Here is a 22,500-nt window from a genome sequence, read left to right on the forward strand (position 1 = left end):
ATCCATTTTGCTAGATTGACTTTGGATACTGGATAACCTAGTTTTTTTTTTTTTGAGAAATGGAAACAAAGTGTTGGTCTGGTTTTCTGAATTGTCTTGACCTGTGAAGATAAAATGTAGCTGTTTGTGCATGTCCAGAAGATGCAGCATGTACTCTCCTTTACTAGAAAAATTTGGAAAGAAAACTGGTAAATAAATGGATGGATTGGTTAATGTTGTTATCAGAAGCTACTTTAGGTAAAAAGGAAGGAATATTAATCGGCAAGGAAACCCTATTCTTATGAAAAATTATGTAAAGTGATTTTGAAGACAGAGCCTGGATTTCAGATATTCTCTTTGCAGATGTGATGGCTACCAAGAAAACTGCCTTCCATGTAGAAACTTCAGATCAGGTTTAGCTGAAGGCTCAAAAGTTTTTTTGCTTTAGGCTTTGTAGTACAACTGTCATATCCCAAGGTGGTGAGTATTATTGGAGGCCACAGAAGAAAAATTCCTTTCATGAAAACTTTACATAGTTTGGACGAAGCCAGAGAAATATGTCTGTTCCCCATGTGTGAAAATTAGAAATCACTGGTAGTTGAAGTTTAATTGTAGAGAAACTCGCTCCTTCCTCAAAAAGCATTGTCAAGAACTGGAAAATCATAGTGACTGGGGCAGAAAAGGGATTGATGTCTTTATTCAAACCCAAATGGAGAATCTTTTCCATTTGCTTTTGTATACTTTTTTGGGAGATTCTTTTTGAGAAGCCAAAATAATATCATGAACAGGGGAAGAAAGCCAGGGCTATCTAGCTATTGCTGGAAGTGGAGAAACCATGTGGTCAGTCTTAGGGCTCCAGTATTGGGATGTTGGATCCCTAATGGGTGTAACAGGAGATCCAAGGTTGGTTCCAGTATCCATGGAGTTTAACAAAGATGAGACCATAGGAAGGGGAACCATACTTGCCAAGGCCAGAAGCGGGCAATGAGGATTACTGAGCTTTTCAGCCTACTTGCTTCCTTTAAAAATTTGGGAATTAGGGGGAACAGGAGTGTATGCATAAAGAAGACCTGAGAGCCAAGCAATAATTAGAGCATCTCTCGGTGACCCCCCCAAGGGGGGGTCAAAGCAACGGACCTGCTGTACTTGATGTTGAGGGGAGAGGCAAATAGGTTGCAGCAAGGTCAGCCCCAACACCACATCTTCTCTGCCACAGATTGACTGAGAGACCACTCGTGGGGCATCATATTGGCTCTGCTTAGTTTGTCTGATAGCATGTTGGATTCACCGGAATGTGCGCTGCAGTTAGAAAGCAGTCTGATGTGATCACCCATTCCTATACTCTCATGGCCTCTCTGCAAAAAGGGATAAGATCGAGTTCCTTCTTGTTTGTTGATGTACCAGGCTACATACATGTTGTCAGTCTGAACTGCAATAGTCCGCAATGGCAGAACATCTTGAAATGCCTGCAATGCTAAAAGGATCACTCTCATCTCTAGAACACTGATATGCAACTTGGTGTCTTGGAAGGACCATGTGCCATGGACCGTTCTTCCCAAGACATTCCCCCTGACGCCAATTGAGAAGCATCCATGGTCACTTTGACCATAGAGGTTGGTAGAACAAAGGGTCTGCCCGATGTAAATCATCTGATTGTACCCACCATTGGATGTGTCATTTGCAAACTGGGGTGAGCCTGACTAAAAAGATAGAGGTTGATACAGAACAGACCATTGTGCATTGTGCAGCTAAAGTCCATCCCAAAGGAAATAGTATGATGGCCACTGCCAAATATCCTAAAGCTTGCAATACTGACCTTGCTGGAGGTGCAGAATGAGCAAGGAGATAATGGACCCGACAACTTATAGTGGAGATATGATGAGGAGGTAAAGAGGTTATCTGTCTTGTTGTTTTTAGAAGAACACCAATGATCTCCTGGCTCTGGATTGGGTGTGACTTGTCATGATTTATAGCTATGCCCAAAGAATTGCAAATCTGGAGCAAACAGTCCCTGGCTTGTAGAAGTAGATGCTTGTAGGGGGTGGTGAGGAGACAATCGTCTTGATATGGAAACATCTGGAATCCCTTTAGTCTCAAGTGAGCTGCCACTATTGCCATGCATTTGGTAAACATCCTGGGGGCTTGTGGTGAACCCAAAGGGTAGAGCTCTGAATTGGTAATGACTAGCTCCCAGCCAGAAGCAAAGATGTCTTCTAGATTACCTGTCTGTTTTGATATACTATGCATCCTGAAGATCTATAGAGCACATCTAATCATCCTTTTGTAGAAAGAGTAGAATGCACTGGGCCATGACCATTTGTAACTTTGCTTTCTTTACATACTGATTTAAGTTGCTTAGTACAAAAATGGGTTCCCTGTTTTCCTTGGTTCTAAGCAGAAGCGTGAATAAGTTCTGAATCCAATATAATCTGGAGGGACCTTTTGGATGACTCTCTTGTCTAGCAGCTTTTGCATTTCTTGTGCTGCGGCCTTCCTCTGACTGGATGGTACATCAGGAAGTTTCTTCCTTTAGTGAGATGGAAGTAGGGAAAATGGTATGTCATAATCCCTGAATACTATGCTCAGCACCCAGGCATCTTGTATTATACTTGCCCAGATGTCCAAGTGCAAAGAGAAATGACCCCCTGACTGCCTCCAGAGTTGGACAGTTGGGCAGTGCTTCAGGAGTACTGAAAGGACCTATCTGAAAAAGAATCTCTAAAACTTTGATTTTGTGGAGCTCCTTGCCTCTAGGGCAAAGTCTACCACTGAAATTTCTTCCTCTGCCTGTGGAGGAATTGTCACTGCATGGATCTTGGAAAGGACCTTCAGATTTCTGGAACCGTATCTTCTTGCTGCCTCTCTGATTCCTAGAAAAGTTTGTTTGAGGCATATAAAACTTGATTCCCATGGCAGACAGAGTCTTTCCATCTTGTTCTCTGCCAGTAAGTGCCTCTTTTACTGATGACCTAAACAAGGAAGTGCCATCAAATGGGGTGTTAATAAAAGATGTCTCAAATGATTCCACAAATTCACAACGCTGCATCAAGGTATGTCTCTTTATGGCAATACCTGAACCAGCTGCTCATGAGGTGCTTTCAACTGTGTGAGAGATCAAGCTCATCGAAGCATTGGATATGGACAAAAGAGTGGCCAGTTGAGAGGATGTCCATTTCAAATCCTCAACAGACAAGGATTCTGAGAGAGTATTTGAAAGCTCCTTGCTCAAAACTCTCTGAAGCCGAAGAAAATGTGCCAGGTAATTTACTGACCTCACGGAAAAGGTTGCCAAGGCAAAAACTTGCTTTCCAACCATGTCCAATGCTCTAGACTGCCTGTTAGGTGGATGGACAGCAGAGCTCTGTTCCGCTAGCTCTTTCTTGGTGGCAGGTGCCACCACCATAGCATCAACTGGGACCACTTTGCACCAGTGTGGTCTGTTGATCGGGGGGGCAAAAACTTGTTGGGTCTTTTAGGAATGGGTTCAATGGTGTATAGATCCTTCCAAGCTCAATAGGCCACTAAAGCAATAAGTTTTCCCACTGGGGAGGGGGGTAACCCATGACGTAGACAGGCTAAAACCAAAAGCCTCCAAAAATGCAGATTATTCTGTTGAGGGGTTTTGGGAGACCAGCCAGCTTTCTGTTTAAGGATCTTTAGAATATCTCCAAACAATATGTCATCTGGTGGTGAACTGGGGGACCCCTCTCCTTCATCAAAATCAGCATCCTCTGTGAGAGACTCCCAACAGGGAGTCAATGTGTCTCCTTTACATGTCTTCTTCTGATGTACCTCCTCTGTGGGAAGTTCAGGCAAGGTGTCAGAAGAGAAGGGAAGTTTATCTAAGGGAACTGGCTGGACCATTATTGATTTAGCTGACCATGTGGAATAGGCCTAAATGACTCAGAGCTAGGAACCGGTAAGGGAAAGGGAGTAGGATCCATGGCATGAGAGGGCAGTTCTCTGTGGAGAGAAAAAGCCCTTTCCCCACCTGACAAGTCAACAGATGCAGAGAAATCCTGACCCGATGAAAGCAGGTATAGATCTCCCTTGGATCCACACCTCAGGGATACAACCTGATCAGAACTGTCCACTGCTGAAGCTCAGAGAGGAAGGGACCGATCCAACAAAATCAGAGCCAAACCTATCCACTCAGGCCTAACTCCGGCACTTCAGCTCCGAGACCCATTCTGATCTGATGGAATCAGAGCAGAACTAGCCAAGGATACTGTCAGAGTGGAGGAAGAAGCTTTCCTCATATCCAACACTGGACCTCTTGGGGATCTTGGATCCTGGGGCTCAGAAACCACAGGATGGATTGGAGAAGGAGAGAGAATAGCTTCAGAAGTTGTTGGCATACTTACAGCGCTGTTAGGGGATTGAGCTGGTAAGACAACCATCTGTATCTGAGCTCTAAGAAACGTTTGCATCATCCTATCCATGTCTCCTTCCAACAAGCTCCTGGAGGACTTACAGGAAAAAGTGGTAGGAGGCCTAGAGTGCTTTTTAGGGTTTGAAGCAATCTCAAAGGTTGGGTAGGTGTTACTGGCTTGACAGAGTACTCAAGAGTAGTACTACTATAAGCAGAACCCTGCTTGGGATCCGAGGATGTCATTGTTAGACTAATGGTGATTACAGTGGTTGAACCTTAGGATCCAAAGTCTTTGGATCTGACTGATGAGTCTTAGGATCCAACAATGTAAGACTGAAAATTTCATTGTGTTTTTCGGAGGCCCCAAGGAAGAGCTGGGGGACTTCAGAGGGGAGCACTTGCTATGCTCTAAAAGAGCAGACTTGCTGTGTTTGGAGGGGGGTTGGGCCCCTGAAGTAGAAGTGGAAGGCAGAAGACCTATAAGGATCAGTTTATTATGTTGATCCACTAAAGCCCTAGGGTTGAAAGTGGAGCATATTTTGCATGCTGTTTCCTGATGATCAGCCCGCATTTGGAATATTATGTCCACAACAAGTGCACTTTTTGAAACCTGTGGGTTTTTCTGACATAACTGCAAGAAACCCACAAAAAAGGTCCCGGTGCTGTGATGTACTATCAAATTCACAGACACATTAGCTGTAATGAGGAAACACCAAATTATCAGCTAATATGAATATCTCTGAATCATTCTTAACTGTCATAACTGCTAATAAGCAATTCCTGCAGTAGTTAACACTGGTGGCCAATACATCATGTTACCACTGGCACCCCCCACAACCATTCACTCTCACACATACACAAACACACATCTCATACATGTCCCTTTTTTCCTGCCCTGGCAACACACAGCTGATTCCAGTCAGTTATTAATGCTAGGCATTAGAGTTTTACACTTTATATCCTTCAGTAAATGCATATTTGTGCAAAATATGTTATTCTAATGATCATATACATTTGTAAGAGGAATAACGAATGATATCACCGATTGTGAGTTTTTGTCCAGCCATTAATTTCTGCTTTGTCTAGACTTCTTGCACTAATAGGTTGAGAAGGAAGCTTTAAGTTCCTTGTCCCTCTTCCTCGTATCTCAGGATCTTGTTGTTGGCATTCAATGATGCCTGAGATCCTCATTATGTGATAAAAAACCCTTGCTTTGCTAACTTATCAGTTAGTACAGTGGGTTAATGCCAACATTTCTTGTGACAAAGATGCAAGATTCAAAGCCTTTTCTCCCTTTGTAATTTACCGCCCCCCCCCCAGACTAATTTTGGTTCCCTGGTGTCTACTGGTGATGCAGACTAATATCCTCTGTGGGAAGTGAGAACCATTTTAGTGCCTTTAAGGCATGCTAATTATAGTATACCTGGTGATTTGGTGATAAATGTTTGCCCCAACTGCTGTTTGCATACAGAGAGGTACCCCAGGAATCCACTGGTTTTTCACCCTTTGATTTGCTGTATGGGCATAGGGTGAGGGGGTATTTAGATTTGATTCGAGATGAGTGGGAGGGTGAGTGTGACTCTCACAAGAAGTCTGTTGGGGCATGTGTCCTAAACCTCAGGACAAGGTTTAGGGAGCTCATGGTCTTAGTCCTGGAGAACCTAGCATGAGCCCAACAGCAGAAAAAGGTGTGGTATGACAGGAATGCTCATCCAAAAGTATGCAGTGGAACAGCAGGTGATGATTCTCATTCCTGTCAGACACAATAAGCTGCAGGCAGCTTGGGTGGGACACTTCAAAGTGGTAAGGAAGATCAGGGATGTTAACCACATGGTAGAACTGCTAGGCAGGAGGCAGAGGCACAAATTGTACCATGTTAACATGATGAAGCCTTATCATGATAGAGATGCCCCTGTGCTAAGTATTTGCAGTAGGTGGAAGGAGGAGTCTGAGAGGGATCTATGGCTACATCACACCAGCCAGCAAAATGCCAAATTACTAAGGTGGAGCCTAGGGTTGCAAGCATGTGATATGACAGTGCATCACCATAGTAGGGGTAGCAATGTCAATGCAGATGGGCTCTCAAGACAGGGCATGGGTTAATGTATTCCCAAATAGGCTCATTCCTCTTAATTAACGTTTCTCAAGGGTCACCTGAAAAACTAGCTTGAGTCTTCAAAGGGGGAGAAATGTAACAATGAGAAATATTGCCAGCTATGCCAGAAGAAGTAGGGCAGTGGATATGTAACATATGCCAGCACAGCTAGCTGGGGATTTTGTAAAGAAGTATATGTCATTTGTATAACAAACTGATTTGTACAGATGCTTGTGTTGAAAAATGTATTTGTAAAGCTGCTTGTGTTAAAAATGTACCAACAGAGTGCCCTGCTGGACAGAAAAATAAATATACATGCATTATTGTAACTGTTTAAATGTGTATGTTTTAACAGAGAATACTGGACGAGAAGAGATTAATCTCAAAATGTAAAAATAGTACAAAATTAAATTACCGGGCCTAGGCCATAAAGATGTTATCTAAAAGTTTTGAATAAAGCCAGAGATGCAATGTCTGTAAGAAGTATTTGTTTTGTGTTTTATGACCTCCAGGAGCTGCAGCAGATCTTAGCAAGGCTCTGTGTGTATGTATTATTGACACATAGGTGCTAAATCCTGGATGTTTCTAGCAATGAGGGGTTGTATGGGAACCAGAAGTCAGATGACCACATGTATGTGATGTCATTCTGGAATCCATCACTAAAATGATGTTTAATACTATTTGAGGTTGAAGTCTCATGGCAGTCTGTTTTTGTAAACTGAAAAAGAAGGATCTCTCACCTACTTCATCTTGCCTTGCTTTAGTAAGTGACCAGGGAATAGTAATTCTTTAGAGCAGTCAGGAAAATATAGTGAGATTAGTTAAGTACTGTTTTTCTTTATTTGTGTGAATCTATTCATCTGTATTATTTTAATGTTTCCTATGTCTGAAACTCTGGTCTTATTGTAAATAAATATTTAGTATTTTCATGCTCTTTTATTATTTATTATTACATATATTTAAACTTTTCATTGTGGCTGGTCCTTTAGAGAATACTTTAATCTTTGAGAGTACACATATCTGTTTGGTGACTCTGAGGCCACTCCTGAAAGCCTTACTGCACTGGTCAAACTACCATTCATATTAATATTAATTTCACTCATATAATTGGGTACCTTTGTAAGAGCCTTAGAGTAGTTGGCTTGGGAGTGTCTGGTGGCAGTAACTACTTTATAATCTGGAGAGAAGGGGGCATAGCTAGTAAACCTATGCCAGCCTTTCCCAGGTAGGTAGGTGTGTGTGTGTGTGTGTGTGTGTGTGTGTGTGTGTGTGTGTGTGTGTGTGTGTGTGTGTGTGTGTGTGTGTGTGTGTGTGTGTGCAAATCAAATCTCAAGGAGTGTGTATGTCAGCTACTTTGAGCAGGAGCATGAAGCACTGATTTCATAGAGACAGTGTTGGAGTACTTGCCTTGGACACTTGGCTGAAGACTTAACTCTACAGCTGTGCCAGTGGGGAGCCTTACTGGGGACCTGGGAAGAGAGAGAGAGAAAAACCCAGACCTCAGGCTGAGTGTGTTCCCTGTGTGCTCTTAAGGGAAATTGTGCTTGATGTAGAGAGCTGCATCTAGAAATACTGGGTGTATCCATTTTTGTTCCAAGTGAATCTCCCTCTTCAGTGCCAGTGGTGAGGATTGAGGCTCCATGATTACCTGCCCAGAGTAGGGATGTCACAGTGCGTATTGTCAATGTGGTAGTTTCCTGCAGTAGATGACTTCACAAAATATATAATAATATATTTTTGGCATTTAGTTTCACTCCATGATTTTGGCACTAGTTATTTATTTGAGACCAACCTTCCTGCAGGATGGCTAAGTCATTTGGGGATTCAATAACTACTCCTAGCTTGCAGTTATCTGCAAACTTAGTCAGTCAGAGCCCTTTGGTATGGCCTTTTACTTTAGAAAATGAGATACAAACAGGACAGAATTCTGTCATTTTTTTTTTCTCTTCAGTTAAAATTTGTACTGATGCTTTTCTATTCACCTAAATGTCTTGCTCTGGTTAATACTCTAGCCAGGCAAAATGCTCAAAGGGAGTTCAGACCATCTGTGGGAAAGTTGGGCCACATACTTAAACTGAAAAATAGATATAAAAGATGCTTGCTACCTCACATGCATTGGTAAACTTCAGAATAAACCTCTCTGTACCCTATTATACCTTTCTGATAAACAGGTTTTTAAATTTTCTCTAAAATGATTCATAGATGCAGTGGAACGACTAATATACTTTAACCTAATACCCAAGAAATGGGAAAAGAAATATACTTGTGCAGTTTACATAATTTTGGGATTACATGCTTAAAATTAACTTCAATGTTATTTCATTGATTTCTTCATTTCTGATATCCTTCCCAGTATACATGTTTTTGTCACATTTCTTATTTTTTACTTAATTGTTTCACAAGGTCAAATTAGTATATTCATTTATCCGTACTGTAAATAAAGTATTACAATTATCTTAATTAATATTATTATACTATAATGTAATGCCACATACTTCTCTTTAACCATTGTTTCTATCTATATTTATGTCTTTATCTGCAAGTACTTTCTATTCACTTCATAATGCTGTAACAAGTGTTAAAACTTTTCTCTACTGGACTCCACTAAAAAAGTACACTTTGCCTTAACTTTAATCCTGAAACTCCGACTTCAGAAAATTTCCAGAGCGCACCTGCACACTGCCAATGCAATGCATGGACCGGATATGCGGCAGACTGAGGATATGGGCGTGGTCATGCGCATTATTACCCTGCGTCCTGATGTCAGACAACAAATGCGCCCATGACCAACGTCAATATCTTTTTAGTATTGGGCCGACTGGGACAATGGAGACCCCAAGTGTTAGGACTGCAGCAATGTGAGATGAAGAACATCTGGACTTCTCATGTGTACATTACCAATCAATACACACAATAAGTAAATAAATAAATAAATACAGTATGAAAAAGCATGAATGCTGAATGAAAATTAAAAATGGATGCATTAATACAGCACATGTTTTACACAAATTATTTTTCAGGATCAATAGGTTTATCAGAAAGACATGAGGCATTCATGCAGGATTTGTGTGGATGAAGGGTTGGCAGTGAAATTGTGATGAACTACAGCAAGATGAAATCTCAGAACTGGAGAACATAAGTTAAGAGAAGGACATGGAGATAATAGTGAAAGTTGATGAGGGTACTAGTGGGTATAACAGCCTCGAATGAAGAGAGAAAAAAAAAGCAAACAGTGGAATGACCCTGCTGTTACCATTAAACAAAGTTTTGTCCTGTGAAGACGTGGGACATCTTTAAGATAATTAGCCTCTTTATTGTCACTTCAAGTAAACTACTGCTCTTTTAACAATGACGATAGAACCATCTGGCCATCACTGAAGGTACCTGAAAAATAAAGTAATTTGTACTATACTGCTTTGTGTCTAGCTTTGCCAAAAATCTACAAAGAAAAAAGAAAAAAAGAAATGCTAGTGTTTTTGATGGATTACAACAAATAGAGGTCATACCTTCAATATGCATCTTTGAAGGCTGCCGAGTATAAAAACTGATGATTGATTCACAGATCTGTATTCTTACTTCAGACAATGGCAGTCTCATCAAGTAACCTGCAAATATGAAATAAACAGGGAAACAGATTATTTTTGCTAATACAAATCAGATGAAAATATTAATGTAAAAAAGAAAGATACAAAATATTTCATGGGATATCATTTAAGGTTACAGTGTGACTGACTAATAATAATGATCTGCAAGGTAAACTACTAAAGTAATAAATTAAGACTACACAGAGAACTCCTGGTTTTACTGGACCATGTCAATATAATGGTAGCTATCAAAACACAGTTGTGTAAAACAACTTATAAAAACACTAGATGTTCAAATGATCAATGTTGCAGTAGCCTTAGCAATATGGGCTATATCCTGTCAAGGATATAACAGCTGGCCAACTTCCAAAGCTTCAAGGCATCTTTCACATACTCAGAACATTGTCAGCTTGAGCTGTGTTGTCAAAAATACAGGTTTGGGCACCAAGTGCTTCAGAGCATTCACGCCAACAGAGGGAGGGAGGCTAACAACCCGAGTAATGCAATGTTAGGGAAAATAAAATAAAGGGCCACTCTCTGGTAAAAAAAGACTTACAAAAATAAGGGGGACGGAGGGAAGGAGGGAGCAGCTACTGCAGCACTGATCATTAGAACATCTACTGTTATGGCAAATTTACTTACTCAGCTGTACTGTGTTCATCATATGGATCACTCCTGCAGAAGCCTTAGCTCTATGGGTAGATTTCCATAGCGCAGACTGAGTGGAAAGAAAAAGGATAGTGATTCCTGCAGCCCCTGTAGAATTTCCTTCCAAAGCCTGTCCTAGACCTGGAGAATGAATCTAGTTTATATTGCTTTGTAAAATCTGCACAGAAGGCCAAGTTGCTACTGCTAAGATATTACCAGAATTCAACCCTTTCCAAAAAGCCACAGATGAAGCCAGGGCCCTGTTAAAATAACATTTGACCCTGCCTGGAATTGTTTTGTTGTGGTGGGTATAACAAAAGCAAAAATAGCATGAGACAACCATTTGGAAATAGTCTATTTTAACACATTTTGTCCTGTTTTCTTATCTTTACAAAGAAATGTATAACTGCTCAGAGTTCCTGAAAGCTTTTGTGCTGTCAAGATAGTATCCGAGTTGCCTGTGGACATCCACTGTGTTGAGTATCCTTTTCCCCTTATTTTTAGGTTCTGAAAAGAAGACAGGAAGATTGTTAGCTTGGGTCAAGGTAAACACATATATTACTTTAGGAAAAAATGAATGGATAGTTTTTAAGGAAACCCTGTTTTTGTGAAAAATGAGATAAGTTTGACCCACCATGAGAATTTGAAACTGAGACACTTTTCTTGAAGAGGTTAGAGCAGCTAGTAACACCAAACATCAAGTCACCATGATGAGCTAGTACAAATGGAATAAGAGTTAGTCTTTCCAACACAAAATTAAGATCCCAAGGAGGAGTCACCTGTTTCCTAAGAAGCTTCTTATGCAATACCCCTTTCAAAAACATTTTCATACGAGAGTGCATTGAAATAGAAGGATCCATGGGCAAGCATGCTGAAATGGCCGACAAATTAATCTTTATAGAAGCGTAAAACAGGCCATAAAACACAAACTCACAGAAATATTGTAGAAGTAGAGAAACACAAATCCTGAATGTGTGCTTGTTCTTTTTTTGGCACCAATAGCAAACCTTTTCCATTTGCTAATGCATGATTTTCTAATACCAGGAGTTCTTGTCGCTATTAATACCTGCTGCACATTCTCAAAAAAAAAAAAAAAGTGTCTAAAAGGTATTACATTTCTATCATCCTGCCAGCCAGCTGTAGTTGTTTGGGGTCAGGTTGTATCAAACAGCTCTGGTCTTGTGTGAATAAATCCAATCAGTGAGGAAGCTTGTGATAATTTCCCCTGGCCATTTCCAAATTAAGTGAGAGCCACTGTTGCTTGGACCAGAAGAGAGCCACCACAATGATCTTTAGGGAATTCATCTGAATCTTCATAAATGACCCTGAATATTAGAGAAAATGGTGGAAAACCATACAGGAACATTCCCATCCAAAGAAAAGAAAATGTGTCTGTCTTCCACGCCTGCTTGCATGTTCTGGAGCAGAATTTTGCCAACTGATTGTTGTGAGCAGAGTCAAAAAGATCTATTTCAGGTGTTCCATAAAGTTGGATCAAACCTTGGAAGACCCATTGATTCAGTTTCTACTCCACAGGGTCTGTTCTGGTACTGCTCAGCTTGTCTGATATACAGTTTTGCTCTGATGGTATGTAAGATGCCTGGAGAGTGAAACTGTGCTGAAAAGCTATATCCCAGGCTACCATGGCTAGTAGCACAGAGGATAATACTTGGATCCCCCTGCTTGTTTATGTAGCACATCACTATGTTGTTGTCTGTAAACACTTTTAGAAGTCCCACAGAAAACAGATGGCAATTTGGTGAGTTGCATCTCCTGGATGAGACAATGAAAAGAGGTGAGCTGCAAACAACCCTCACTCTTGACTGCTGGACTTGACACCCTCATTTTCCACTTAATGCTTCCAGGTTTCCCGTGAGAAGAGGATCTTAGCTGCCCAGTTAAAAAAAACACAACGGTTACAATTTCTGGGGGAAAATGAATACAGTGCAACAACCAATTGATGTGGGATCCACTCATTATATTTCTAAGAAATGTGATATTTAAAATGCAAATAATTAGGACAACAAGCACAATGAATACTGCAGTATTAGTTAAGATTGTAGACAAGGTACTGGAAGAGCATGGAGCTTATACAGGAAGTGTAGGATAAGCAGGATACTAGAAAAACAGAAAGCACACTCTCTTATACACCAAGACAGATAATACAGCAAGATACGAGGAGATAAGCAAAGCCACTGATTGTTTTTTAACTAGCAGCGCAAAAAGAAACCACACAATTCTACAAGTTAGAAGAATAACATGAGACCAGCATATATTTAAAAACTACAAACATAAAAACTGTACTGCAAAGAGAATTACTAAAATTCCTACTCATCACTTCCCTCTCCTGTTAACAGATACAGGCAGTGTTGCTTGCCCATTCCCATGCAATAGAAATGCAGCAAACATCCCCTTCACACTAACAGATGTTTAACAGCTTCCTAGCTGCAGCAACACCCCCCCCCCCCTCGTCCTCGTACAGCCAATGGACATTTCAAGCCTCCTCAAACTGACAGCTGCTTAACTAATGCTGCAAATCTGCTCCTGGATAACAATGTCAAAATATACCAGGCCAGTGATGGTTGTCAACCTTAGACAAAGTAGCTTCCCTTTTTAACAACTGCATTATTTATAACATAGGAATTGACTATTGTATTGTGCTGAAAAACTGTGGCCAATCCTGGATGAATCCATAAAATAGTACCAGGCCAGAAGCATTCGATTTGATCCATTTCCATGAATTCGGTATCACACCTGTACTGATGAATGATAAGAGCCTCATTAGCCCTTTTTTCATGCTGCACGTTCCTTTGCTGTTGCATATTCACATCCTCTACAAGTCGTGTTCTGTGCATACAACAAGCTACTGAATTTCAGGTACACACAAAAGAGAAACCGACCCACCACTTTTGTTTTTGTTATATGCAAGTGCGCAAAGCTCACACTTTTGTGCTCTGTATTTATGCTCTCTCACTTGTTCACCTATGTTGTTTGTGCATTAAACCATTAAGTAATCATTAGTGAGTGCTCTTTCTGACCTATTTAGGTGGAAGTAGTCCAACTCATGACTTGCATCTGACTGACTTATTTTTCAGGAAGTGACAAGATGGTAGTCCCACTGATCTTCATACCTTGACAATTGTAGACAAAAATAATTAAAAAAATATTTTTTTAATTTATTGTGGGTTTCAGCAACAACAAAAATATATATATATGTAAAAGCTATGCATATATGTGTATAGACAAATGTGCCCTTATCCCCAGACCCCAACCCACGTAAACACTTCTTTTATGCATCTCATAAGCACACTGACACAAGATTTTTTTGAAAAGCGACTGGTAAGCAATCTTTGTTGAAGTGATGTGATACTTGCTTAAAGTCACACATTTTGTAAATGGAGAGTAAAGGAATCAAACCCTGGATTTTGAAAATTGGGAACTGAAAAGGCCAAGTGGAAATTCATGGCCCCATATTATATTGCCCTCAAAACTGGTAAATACTGAGGAATTCAGTACGGTTGAAAGGTATAACTGCTCTCCAAGCAAAGTGTGAGGTGTCTCTTGTGACCAACTGCGCTGGAACATAAAGGGAGAATGCGAGACCTGGATTCTAAGAAATGTGGCCTCTCCATCCTAAAATCTCCCTTTTCCCAAACCTCAAAACTAGGCTCTAAAATGTCAGGGGATTTTGATACTGGGACAATAAAGATTCTTGGAAGAAGTATCATAAACGTTAAGAGCCCCACAGTCCTGAGTATTTCCCTTGTTGAGACAGTAGTCTGAGTGGAAAAACTCAAGAATAGATCTAAATACAGATTTTTTCCTGTGAAAGGAAAGCTCTTTGAACTGAGGTGTCCAGGATGCACTGTAGGAAAACAGTCCTGTGAGAAAAGACTCCTGTAAGTTCTCTTGGAATACTGGCCTGAATAGGTGACCCCCTGCCCAGATGAAAAATTCTGGACACTTTGAAAAAGACTTTACAAAGATAAGCAAGTCATCTACATAAGCAAGAATGCGAATACCTCACAGTCAGCAGCAGGCTATCACAGGACTCTTTGTGAATACCCTCAGAGGAGTACATAGATCTAAGGGCAATGAAGAGAACTGATAATTTGATCCAGACACAAAAATCTTTAAGAAAAGTCTGAGATCTCTATCTATAGGAATGTGATGATTTGCGTCGTTTAAATCTAAGGTCACTAGAAACTCAAATGGTGAATAAGGAGTGGCAAGTTCTGAAGGGACAGCATTTGTATTTGGGTCACAAACAGATTCAGAAAGGAAAGATACAGAACTCGTCTCCAATAATGTTCTTTCTTTCCCATCAGAAGCATCCTGGAAAAAAAATCTTCTCCCAAATGAGGAGGAGAAACAGCTTGTATCACTCCCTGAACAAGCATGTGCTGAATGACAGGAGGGAAAAAAACAGTCTGGTCTGGCAGGTGAGGAGGAATCATTAAAAATGGAGGGAGAGACTCCCACTGCCATCTGTAACCTTGATATACTACTCTCAGAACCCATATATCTGAAATTATTTGCTGCCAATGAGATAAATGGAGGTTCCGACTTTCTGGAAGAATTAAGGGATTGCTAGGGTGGGAAGGGTATTGAAAATCCTACATGTAGTCATTCAGACTTACTAGATTGTCCTTTGTTCTGAGAGGGGATCCTGCTTTCTTTTTGGAACATCCCTGCCATTGCTTTTTAAACATTTGCTTACCAGCACCCAGCTGGGACATTTTATTTTTGTTTTTTAAATAAAGTTTTGGAGGAAGGATGAATCCCTTAGAAAATTTGGAGAAGGAGGGCTGAAAATCTGAGAGATCCCTTGAATCAACTGTCCTTTCTTATCACACTTTTTAATGATCTCTGCAGCAGAGGGACTAAAGCGTAGTTCTCTTTCTAAGGGAAAATTCAAAATGTCATTCTTAACATCTTCTAGGAAGTTTTGGGAATACAGCCAGGCAAACCTCCTCAATAACAGTTCCAGTGGCCACTGACTTGGCAGTGGCATCTGCAGAAGAATATTTACATTTCAAACAACTGGTAGTCACTTGAGAAACAGAAGAAACCAAGTTACTCAAATCAAGTTTCTCATCATATGAAGAAGAAACAGATGTCATAATTTTTCTCATGCTGTCACAAGAGGCAGGCATAAACTCCAACATATCAGTTTGACAGCAGAGAATTCTAAAAACAAGTGTTGCAGAAGAATACACTTTCTTCCCCAAATTTATCAAAAGTCTTCCCATCCTTGTCAGAAGGACAGGGTTTGGTATTAATCAAATGCTGAACAGCAGCTGGATTCACTACAACAATAGCTGCTGGATGTGATTTTGGTTGAGTGTATAAAAAACTAAAAGTCCGTGGTACTTTATATAGTCTGTATGCTTTTGGGGGGTGGGGGGCAGCAGGCTGGCTGTATGGAAAATACACGCTGTGAAAGAAACATCCTCCAAAGCAGACAAAACAGGAGGAATAGGAGTAGGTTCTAGAAATTCCAGTTGTGACAAATTATACTACTTCCTGAGGAACTGAGTAACATCACTGTTTTCCCCATGAAGCAGATGACTCATTATGGACATAGTTATAGAGAAAGATAATCCTTCAAAAGCACTGGTTGAAGCCACACACTCATCAGAATCTAAATGAGAAATCAGAGGAGATGACACACAATTTATGCCTTGAGAATCATTTTGATGTTCAAACTGTTGAATCCTTTCAGAAAATGAAGAATCCCTTTTTCTTTTACCCAAAATTGCCATGCAAGAAGAGTCAAGACCCTGTACTAAAACCAGAGTTAAGGCAAATAACTGGGTCTTGTACAGAGTAAAATTGCCATGCAAGAAGAGTCAAGAGCCTGTACTAAAACCAGAGTTAAGGCAAATAACTGGGTCTTGTACAGAGTAACTGAGTCTGGAGAAGACATATGTTTAAGTTTTTGTTTCTTTTGAATATTTGAAGAAATAAATCCTCTTTTGCCAGCAATACTTACCTATAAAAGAACACAACTTTGTGGATAGACAAGAGTGATATTCTCTGCCCCTTCACCCAGGACTAATAAGAGTGACTCTCCCTTCCCACCAAGGGTATTCCAACAGCTGCAGAAGACATGTGTAACTCCAGTCCATGATGGCTGTAGGAACTACACCAGTGGGACTGAAGGAAAAAGATGAGTGGTCCAAGGAACCAATACTGGCCCCAACAGTCACCCACCTCTGGTGGAGGCACATTAGCAGCCTGTTGTGATGGTAAAGGCTGTTTGAAAATTGTCATTTTTTTTGTAGCTGGAAGAAGGAAAACTGAGGAACAGGTTGGTTGTTACACAGTTAAGACAAAAAAGATGCCTGATTCCTGGGGAAAACTGGCAACAGCAGCTGGTAAACTATGGAAGTTATAAAAAAAAATACTTTTCCCCTATTAAAACACACTAAAAAGTACTTTATACAATTTCCCCAGAGTCAAAGGTAAAATAGTGCAACGTTTACCACACAAAAATAGTTTAAAGTTAGTTTTAACAATTTTTGACCCCAAAAGGAAAAAAAGTAACACTCCCGTTTAAAAGCATTCAAAAGTCATACTGCAGACATTAAAAAAATGTTCACGTTGCTTAAAATATTTACTTTTACAGGCAAAGAAATTTTTTTTATCACAAGTAAAGTGGAAGTCCCCACCCTTGAGAACTTAACTGCCTAGCAATGGAATAACATTAGCTGACTGTTGACCCTCAAAAGCCCTCAGAAGAGTGCTCTCTTCATGGCAGGAAAGCTTTGAAAGGTTTGGTACCCAAACCTGCCTTTTAGTCAGTTCAGTTTGAGATAACATTTTGGGCACATGGAAGTGTCCTGAAAGCAAATAATAGCTTTTCTGTCATACTTGGAAGAAGGAAAAACATTTGAAGGCAAACCAGCAGGTCCTACAGCCTTACAAAAATTGGCAATTTAGTTCCTCACTCACTATGGCAGGCAATATGGGAAGAAAAACTTTCTAAAAAAAAATAAATAATAATAAACAGCTTAGAAGGTACAGGGAACTTAAAGCATACCTCCTTATGTTGTGTTTTAAAGAAAATTTACAGCAATTACAAGGTGGAACGCATCGTCCTCCAGATCAGCATCAAAGGCAGCTGAAAGTTGGTAAGATCTAGACTGCACTTTAACTCATTTAACTCAAACATGAAACTTCTTAGCCCCAGCACAACAAAAATGAAACTGAAGTCATTTAGTGGCAGAAGCTGAGCCCACCCTTTTAAGCATTCAAAGAAATAACTATGCCCAGTCTTATGTTGGCCAATATATAAAACCACATTTGATAGTATCTGCATAACTGCTGTATAATAAATTAACTTTATTGATTTATTTTCATTTGCTGACCTGGGAAGTACAAGTGAGTTTAGAACCTATTTTCAGTTGAGGCCCAAGGAGAAAAGCTCCAATGATACAATATGATACAAGGTAAAGTTTAGATTACAATATGGTAAATTAAACAGTAATGTCATATTTGACAATGCAGTGTTGGAAAATTATACATAGCAGGATACTGAACTGGTTCATATTACACAAAAGCACACAGAATAAAAGTATGCATCACAGTAATGCAGTTACACTATTATGTTTTAATGGGTCATATTATTTACAAGCATTAGCAGTGCAACAGCTAAAAATACAGATATGCATGTGTAAAGTACAACTGTGTAAGATCTTACCATAACAGTAGATGTCCTTCTTTTCACTCTTGCAGTATTCTTTACTCTTGGGATATCCAGCTGGGGATAGCTGAATGACCAGCCAGCATACCAAACCTTTACACCTTCCAAGCATCGTACATCAGACATATGTCCTATGTGCAAGGCATACGGCACATATGTGAAGTACAGATGTCTAATCCTCAGAACTGAAGTGCCCCAGAAGAACCAGAGCAATCCCAGAGAAAAGCAATAACATGTATATCCAGGAAGTAAAAAAGGAGGAGAAAAGGATGTAAGAAGGATGCCTCAGCCAGAAGGAGGGCACCAGAAAGTAACAGGGGGCAGGAGGGAGGAACAGGATACTGCAACAGTAAGAAGTAGGACACCTGTTGTTATGCTAAGATCTTGCACAACTGTACTATGTCCTTCCTTATGACTGTTGCAATACTCTTTCCACTTTGAAGAGCACAAAGCTACTGGAAAGTATGGTAGGAGGAAGGCACAGAAGAACCCTCTAGAAACCTATGAAGAATGGCCCTAGCAAAACCCGTCATGGCCTTGGAAATGATATCCAACTTGTAATGTTTGGTAAAAATATGAACAAAAGACCAAGCAGCAGCTTCCAAGCTGGAGCTACTATCCAGCCCCTTGAAAAAATTGTTTACTTTAGATAAACAAAAACGCAATCTCTCGAATGCTCATATGAGTGAATAATCAAAGCATCCGAAGTGGTATTTTGGGATTGCAGTACAGTGAAGAGTGGGATATTTGCCCTTTCATCACTGTAGTGCGACCTCAGAGTAGGAATATATATTTAGCAGGGGATGTTGGGGAAATTTCGATGTTATGATTACTCACTCATATGAGCGTTCGAGAGATTGCGTTTTCGTTTATCTGAAATAGACCCTTGAAAAAAGCACCAGAAGAGGTCTCTGCCTTGTTAGAATGAGCAAGAAGTGAAGAGGAGAGCTGCTTATCATGAAAAGAATAGCAAAAAGAAATGGCCTTGGAAATTATTTGCTTAGATACTACCAAACCCAGTTTCCTGACATGAAAGGAAACAAAAAGTTGCTCAGATTTCCTGATATGTTTCGTTGTGTCCAAGTAATATCTGCGCTGTCTATGTAAATCCAAGGTGTGAAGAGCCCTCTCGGTACTCTGTGCGGAAGTGAAAAAAAAAAAAAGAAGATGAATGTACTGATACAAGGACAACCACTTTGGTCATAAAAGAAGGATTAGTACAAAGAGATACCCTGACCTTGTGAAAAAACAAAATAGGAGGAACTGCCATGAGTGCTTGAAGTTCAGAGTCTATCCTGGCTTGAAGTTCAGAGAGTATCCTGGCAGAAGTAAGAACCACCAACAATGCAGTCTTTTCAATGTTGTAGGGAAAAAGAAACTGCAGGCCCAAAAAGGGACTTAGTCAATTTCTCAAGAACACAATTTAGATCCCAAGAAGAAGGAACAGGTTTTATTGAAGGCTAAATGTGAAGGATGCCTTTTAAAAAAATGTTTAACTTGAAAACTGGAAGGCAAAGGTGGATTCAGGGACAAACAAGTGGAAGTCTGACTAATGAACTTTAACAGATGAGTATGCCAAACCAGAATTAAAAACATTCACACAAATAAGAATGGACCATAGGAACCACCACAGAAAAAGGGTCCAGGTCATGCTTGAGACACCAAATAGAAAAGTCTCTTCCATTTAATCACATATGATTTTATAGTAGTGGGTTTTCTGACCTACTGCAAAACCTGAAGCACATCTTCAGAAAACTGGTGAATGAAAGGAATCAAAACCCTAAGAATAAGAGATCCCTTATTTTGTGTGAGAAGATCCATCTTGTGAAGTAACCACTGCTGTCTGGGCCAAAAGAGAACCACTAGCAAGATTGTGGGTCTGACCCCACATAATCTTGTGCAGGACCTTTGGTAGTAGGGGAAGAGGGGGACAGGCATACAGAAATGTCCCCTTCCAAGAAAAAGACATGGCATCCAATTTCCAAGCCAGAGGACTTGGTACTCTGGAACAGAACTGGGGAAGTTGTCTGTTCAGAGGGGATTCACAAAGATTTATCTGAGAAGTACTCCACCAATGTACAATGTCCAGAAATAACTCCATGTGAAGCATCTATTCATGAGGATTTGTCCTGGATCTGCTCAAAGAGTCTGCCACCAGATTATGCTTTGAATTAATGCAGATCACGTATAGAAACAAGTGATGGTGGACTGCAAAATCCCAAGCCTGAAGAGTCAGCCTGGAAAAAGGCAAGATTTTGTGTTCCTTGCTTGTTGATGTACCACATGACTGTGGTATTGTCTGTACGAATCTTTAGAGGACCTGAAACTCAAAGGAAGTTAAAAGCCTGGAGAGCTAGAAGTAGAAACCTCATCTTCTTTATGTTGATATGGTCTGTCAGTTGTTGATAGGACCAAAGATCCCAGACTTTTAGGTTGTTGCAGGAGGTGCTCCAGCTGTGATTGGAAGCATCTGTGTACAGCTCTTGAGTAGCAAAAGCAACCTGAAAAGGCAGACCCATATTCACATTAATCTGGGCTTGAGATATCATTGAAATATCCTCACGTGGAATCTGGAAAAAAAGGAACCACAGGAATGGTGGATGCCATGTACCCCAGAGCTTGGAAAATTCCCTTGCAGGAAGGACTAGAAGAGGAAGAAGAAACTGGAAATAAGCAGTCATAGTAAGACCTTACTAAGTTTAATAATGTTGTTTGCTACTAAAAAAATTACTAGAAAATGGAAATCAAAAATCTAAACCAATTGTAACCGAACTGGAGGTAGGATGTTTAGAAAAGGGAACAAACATAATACATAGAAATAAATGGGATTTCTGGACAAAATGTATGCAGACTGATGTGAGGTTTGAGAGATGGCAGAAATGAAGATAGACCTGATTGTCACTTTACAAATTGCATAATTTATGTAAGGTTGGAGTGAATAATAATTGTTAAAATGTACACTACAAAAAAAGTGAGAAATATCAACATGGTTTGTTTTCTTCAGTTAGCAGGTGTGTGCTGAGTTCAAAGATGCAGTTATGTAGGTTTGGAATGAAAAAACACGGATACATTCTGAAACAGAGGTGCTGTTAGGGCAAGATAGTGTAGGTTGTCCTTTTCTAATATCTGTCAGGAAGTGCCTGTGATGTGTGTTGAGCTCAAAGATGCAGTTATGTAAGTTTCGAACAGTAAAACCAGGGCAAGGTCTTTTTTGGCATGCACACTGGATAAGACAGCTCCATGTTGGCTTCTAAATGGATCATGGCAGAGGGGACTGAAGTTGGCACCAGATGGTCATCAGGTTTTTCATCCAACTCAATAGAAACGTCTGGCAGAGGCTGCACAGCAGCAAGATTAGTATGTGCCTTATGGCTTTTTTCTTAAGTGGTGTCAGAACTTCAGAGCAGCCAGATTCAGCCATGGTACCCTGAGCCAAACGCTTCAGATGTTGATTTTATACACAAATAGAGAGGGATGACAGATGCCTACGAAGAGTCTGAGAGACAATCTCCTGACAAATCTCACACTGTATATGACTGTATATAGCACCCAAACAAAAATACACTTCTTGCGTCTATCTTTATAGGAAATTTGCCTCCCACAGTTACATTTTCCCTTCCTGGATGACATGAAAAAAAAAAATACAAGGAGGAAAAAACAAACAAAGGAAGGAACCTCAATGAGGCACTTATCTTTAGAAGATTTTGTAGAGGAACCAACTCAGTGAACGGCATACACACTGAATTCAGAGGTAGTGTTCAGACTGGCGGCAAAGAAGTTCTGAGGATTAGGCATCCATATGTCACATATGTACCTTACGCCTTGCACATAGGACCTATAACTGGCATACAATGCCTGAAAGGTATAAAGGCTTTGATATACCGGTCGGACGTTCAGCTATCCTCAACAGGATATCACAAGAATAAAGAATATTCAACAGTGATAAGGAAGGGCATACACATAAATACCTGTATTAAAGTAAATATACGATATTCAGGTTGCATTAGCATAATTCCAAAAGGAGAAATATCTATCCCACCAGAGTCTAGCCTCCCAAACATCTCAGATGCCCAGGTGAGAGCTGCTCTCTCTAAAGCAAAAAACACAGCATCAA

At 40.2% G+C, this 22,500-nt stretch overlaps 1 protein-coding gene across 2 annotated transcripts in view; it reads right to left on the reverse strand.

Moving 5' to 3' along the window:
- The window catches only part of CFAP69 (cilia and flagella associated protein 69), a 2,033,309-nt gene that overhangs the window by 1,497,480 nt on the left and 513,329 nt on the right, over positions 1 to 22,500 (reverse strand). For both annotated transcript variants that reach the window (XM_044067529.1, XM_044067528.1), the window contains exon 6: positions 9,953 to 10,051. In XM_044067529.1, coding sequence (XP_043923464.1) covers positions 9,953 to 10,051 — 99 coding nt within the window. The remainder of the gene's footprint in view (positions 1 to 9,952; positions 10,052 to 22,500) is intronic.

Source organism: Protopterus annectens, chromosome 3.part1 (genome assembly GCF_019279795.1).
Source record: "Protopterus annectens isolate FY-2018-M chromosome 3.part1, PAN1.0, whole genome shotgun sequence".
Taxonomy (NCBI): Eukaryota; Metazoa; Chordata; order Ceratodontiformes; family Protopteridae; genus Protopterus; species Protopterus annectens.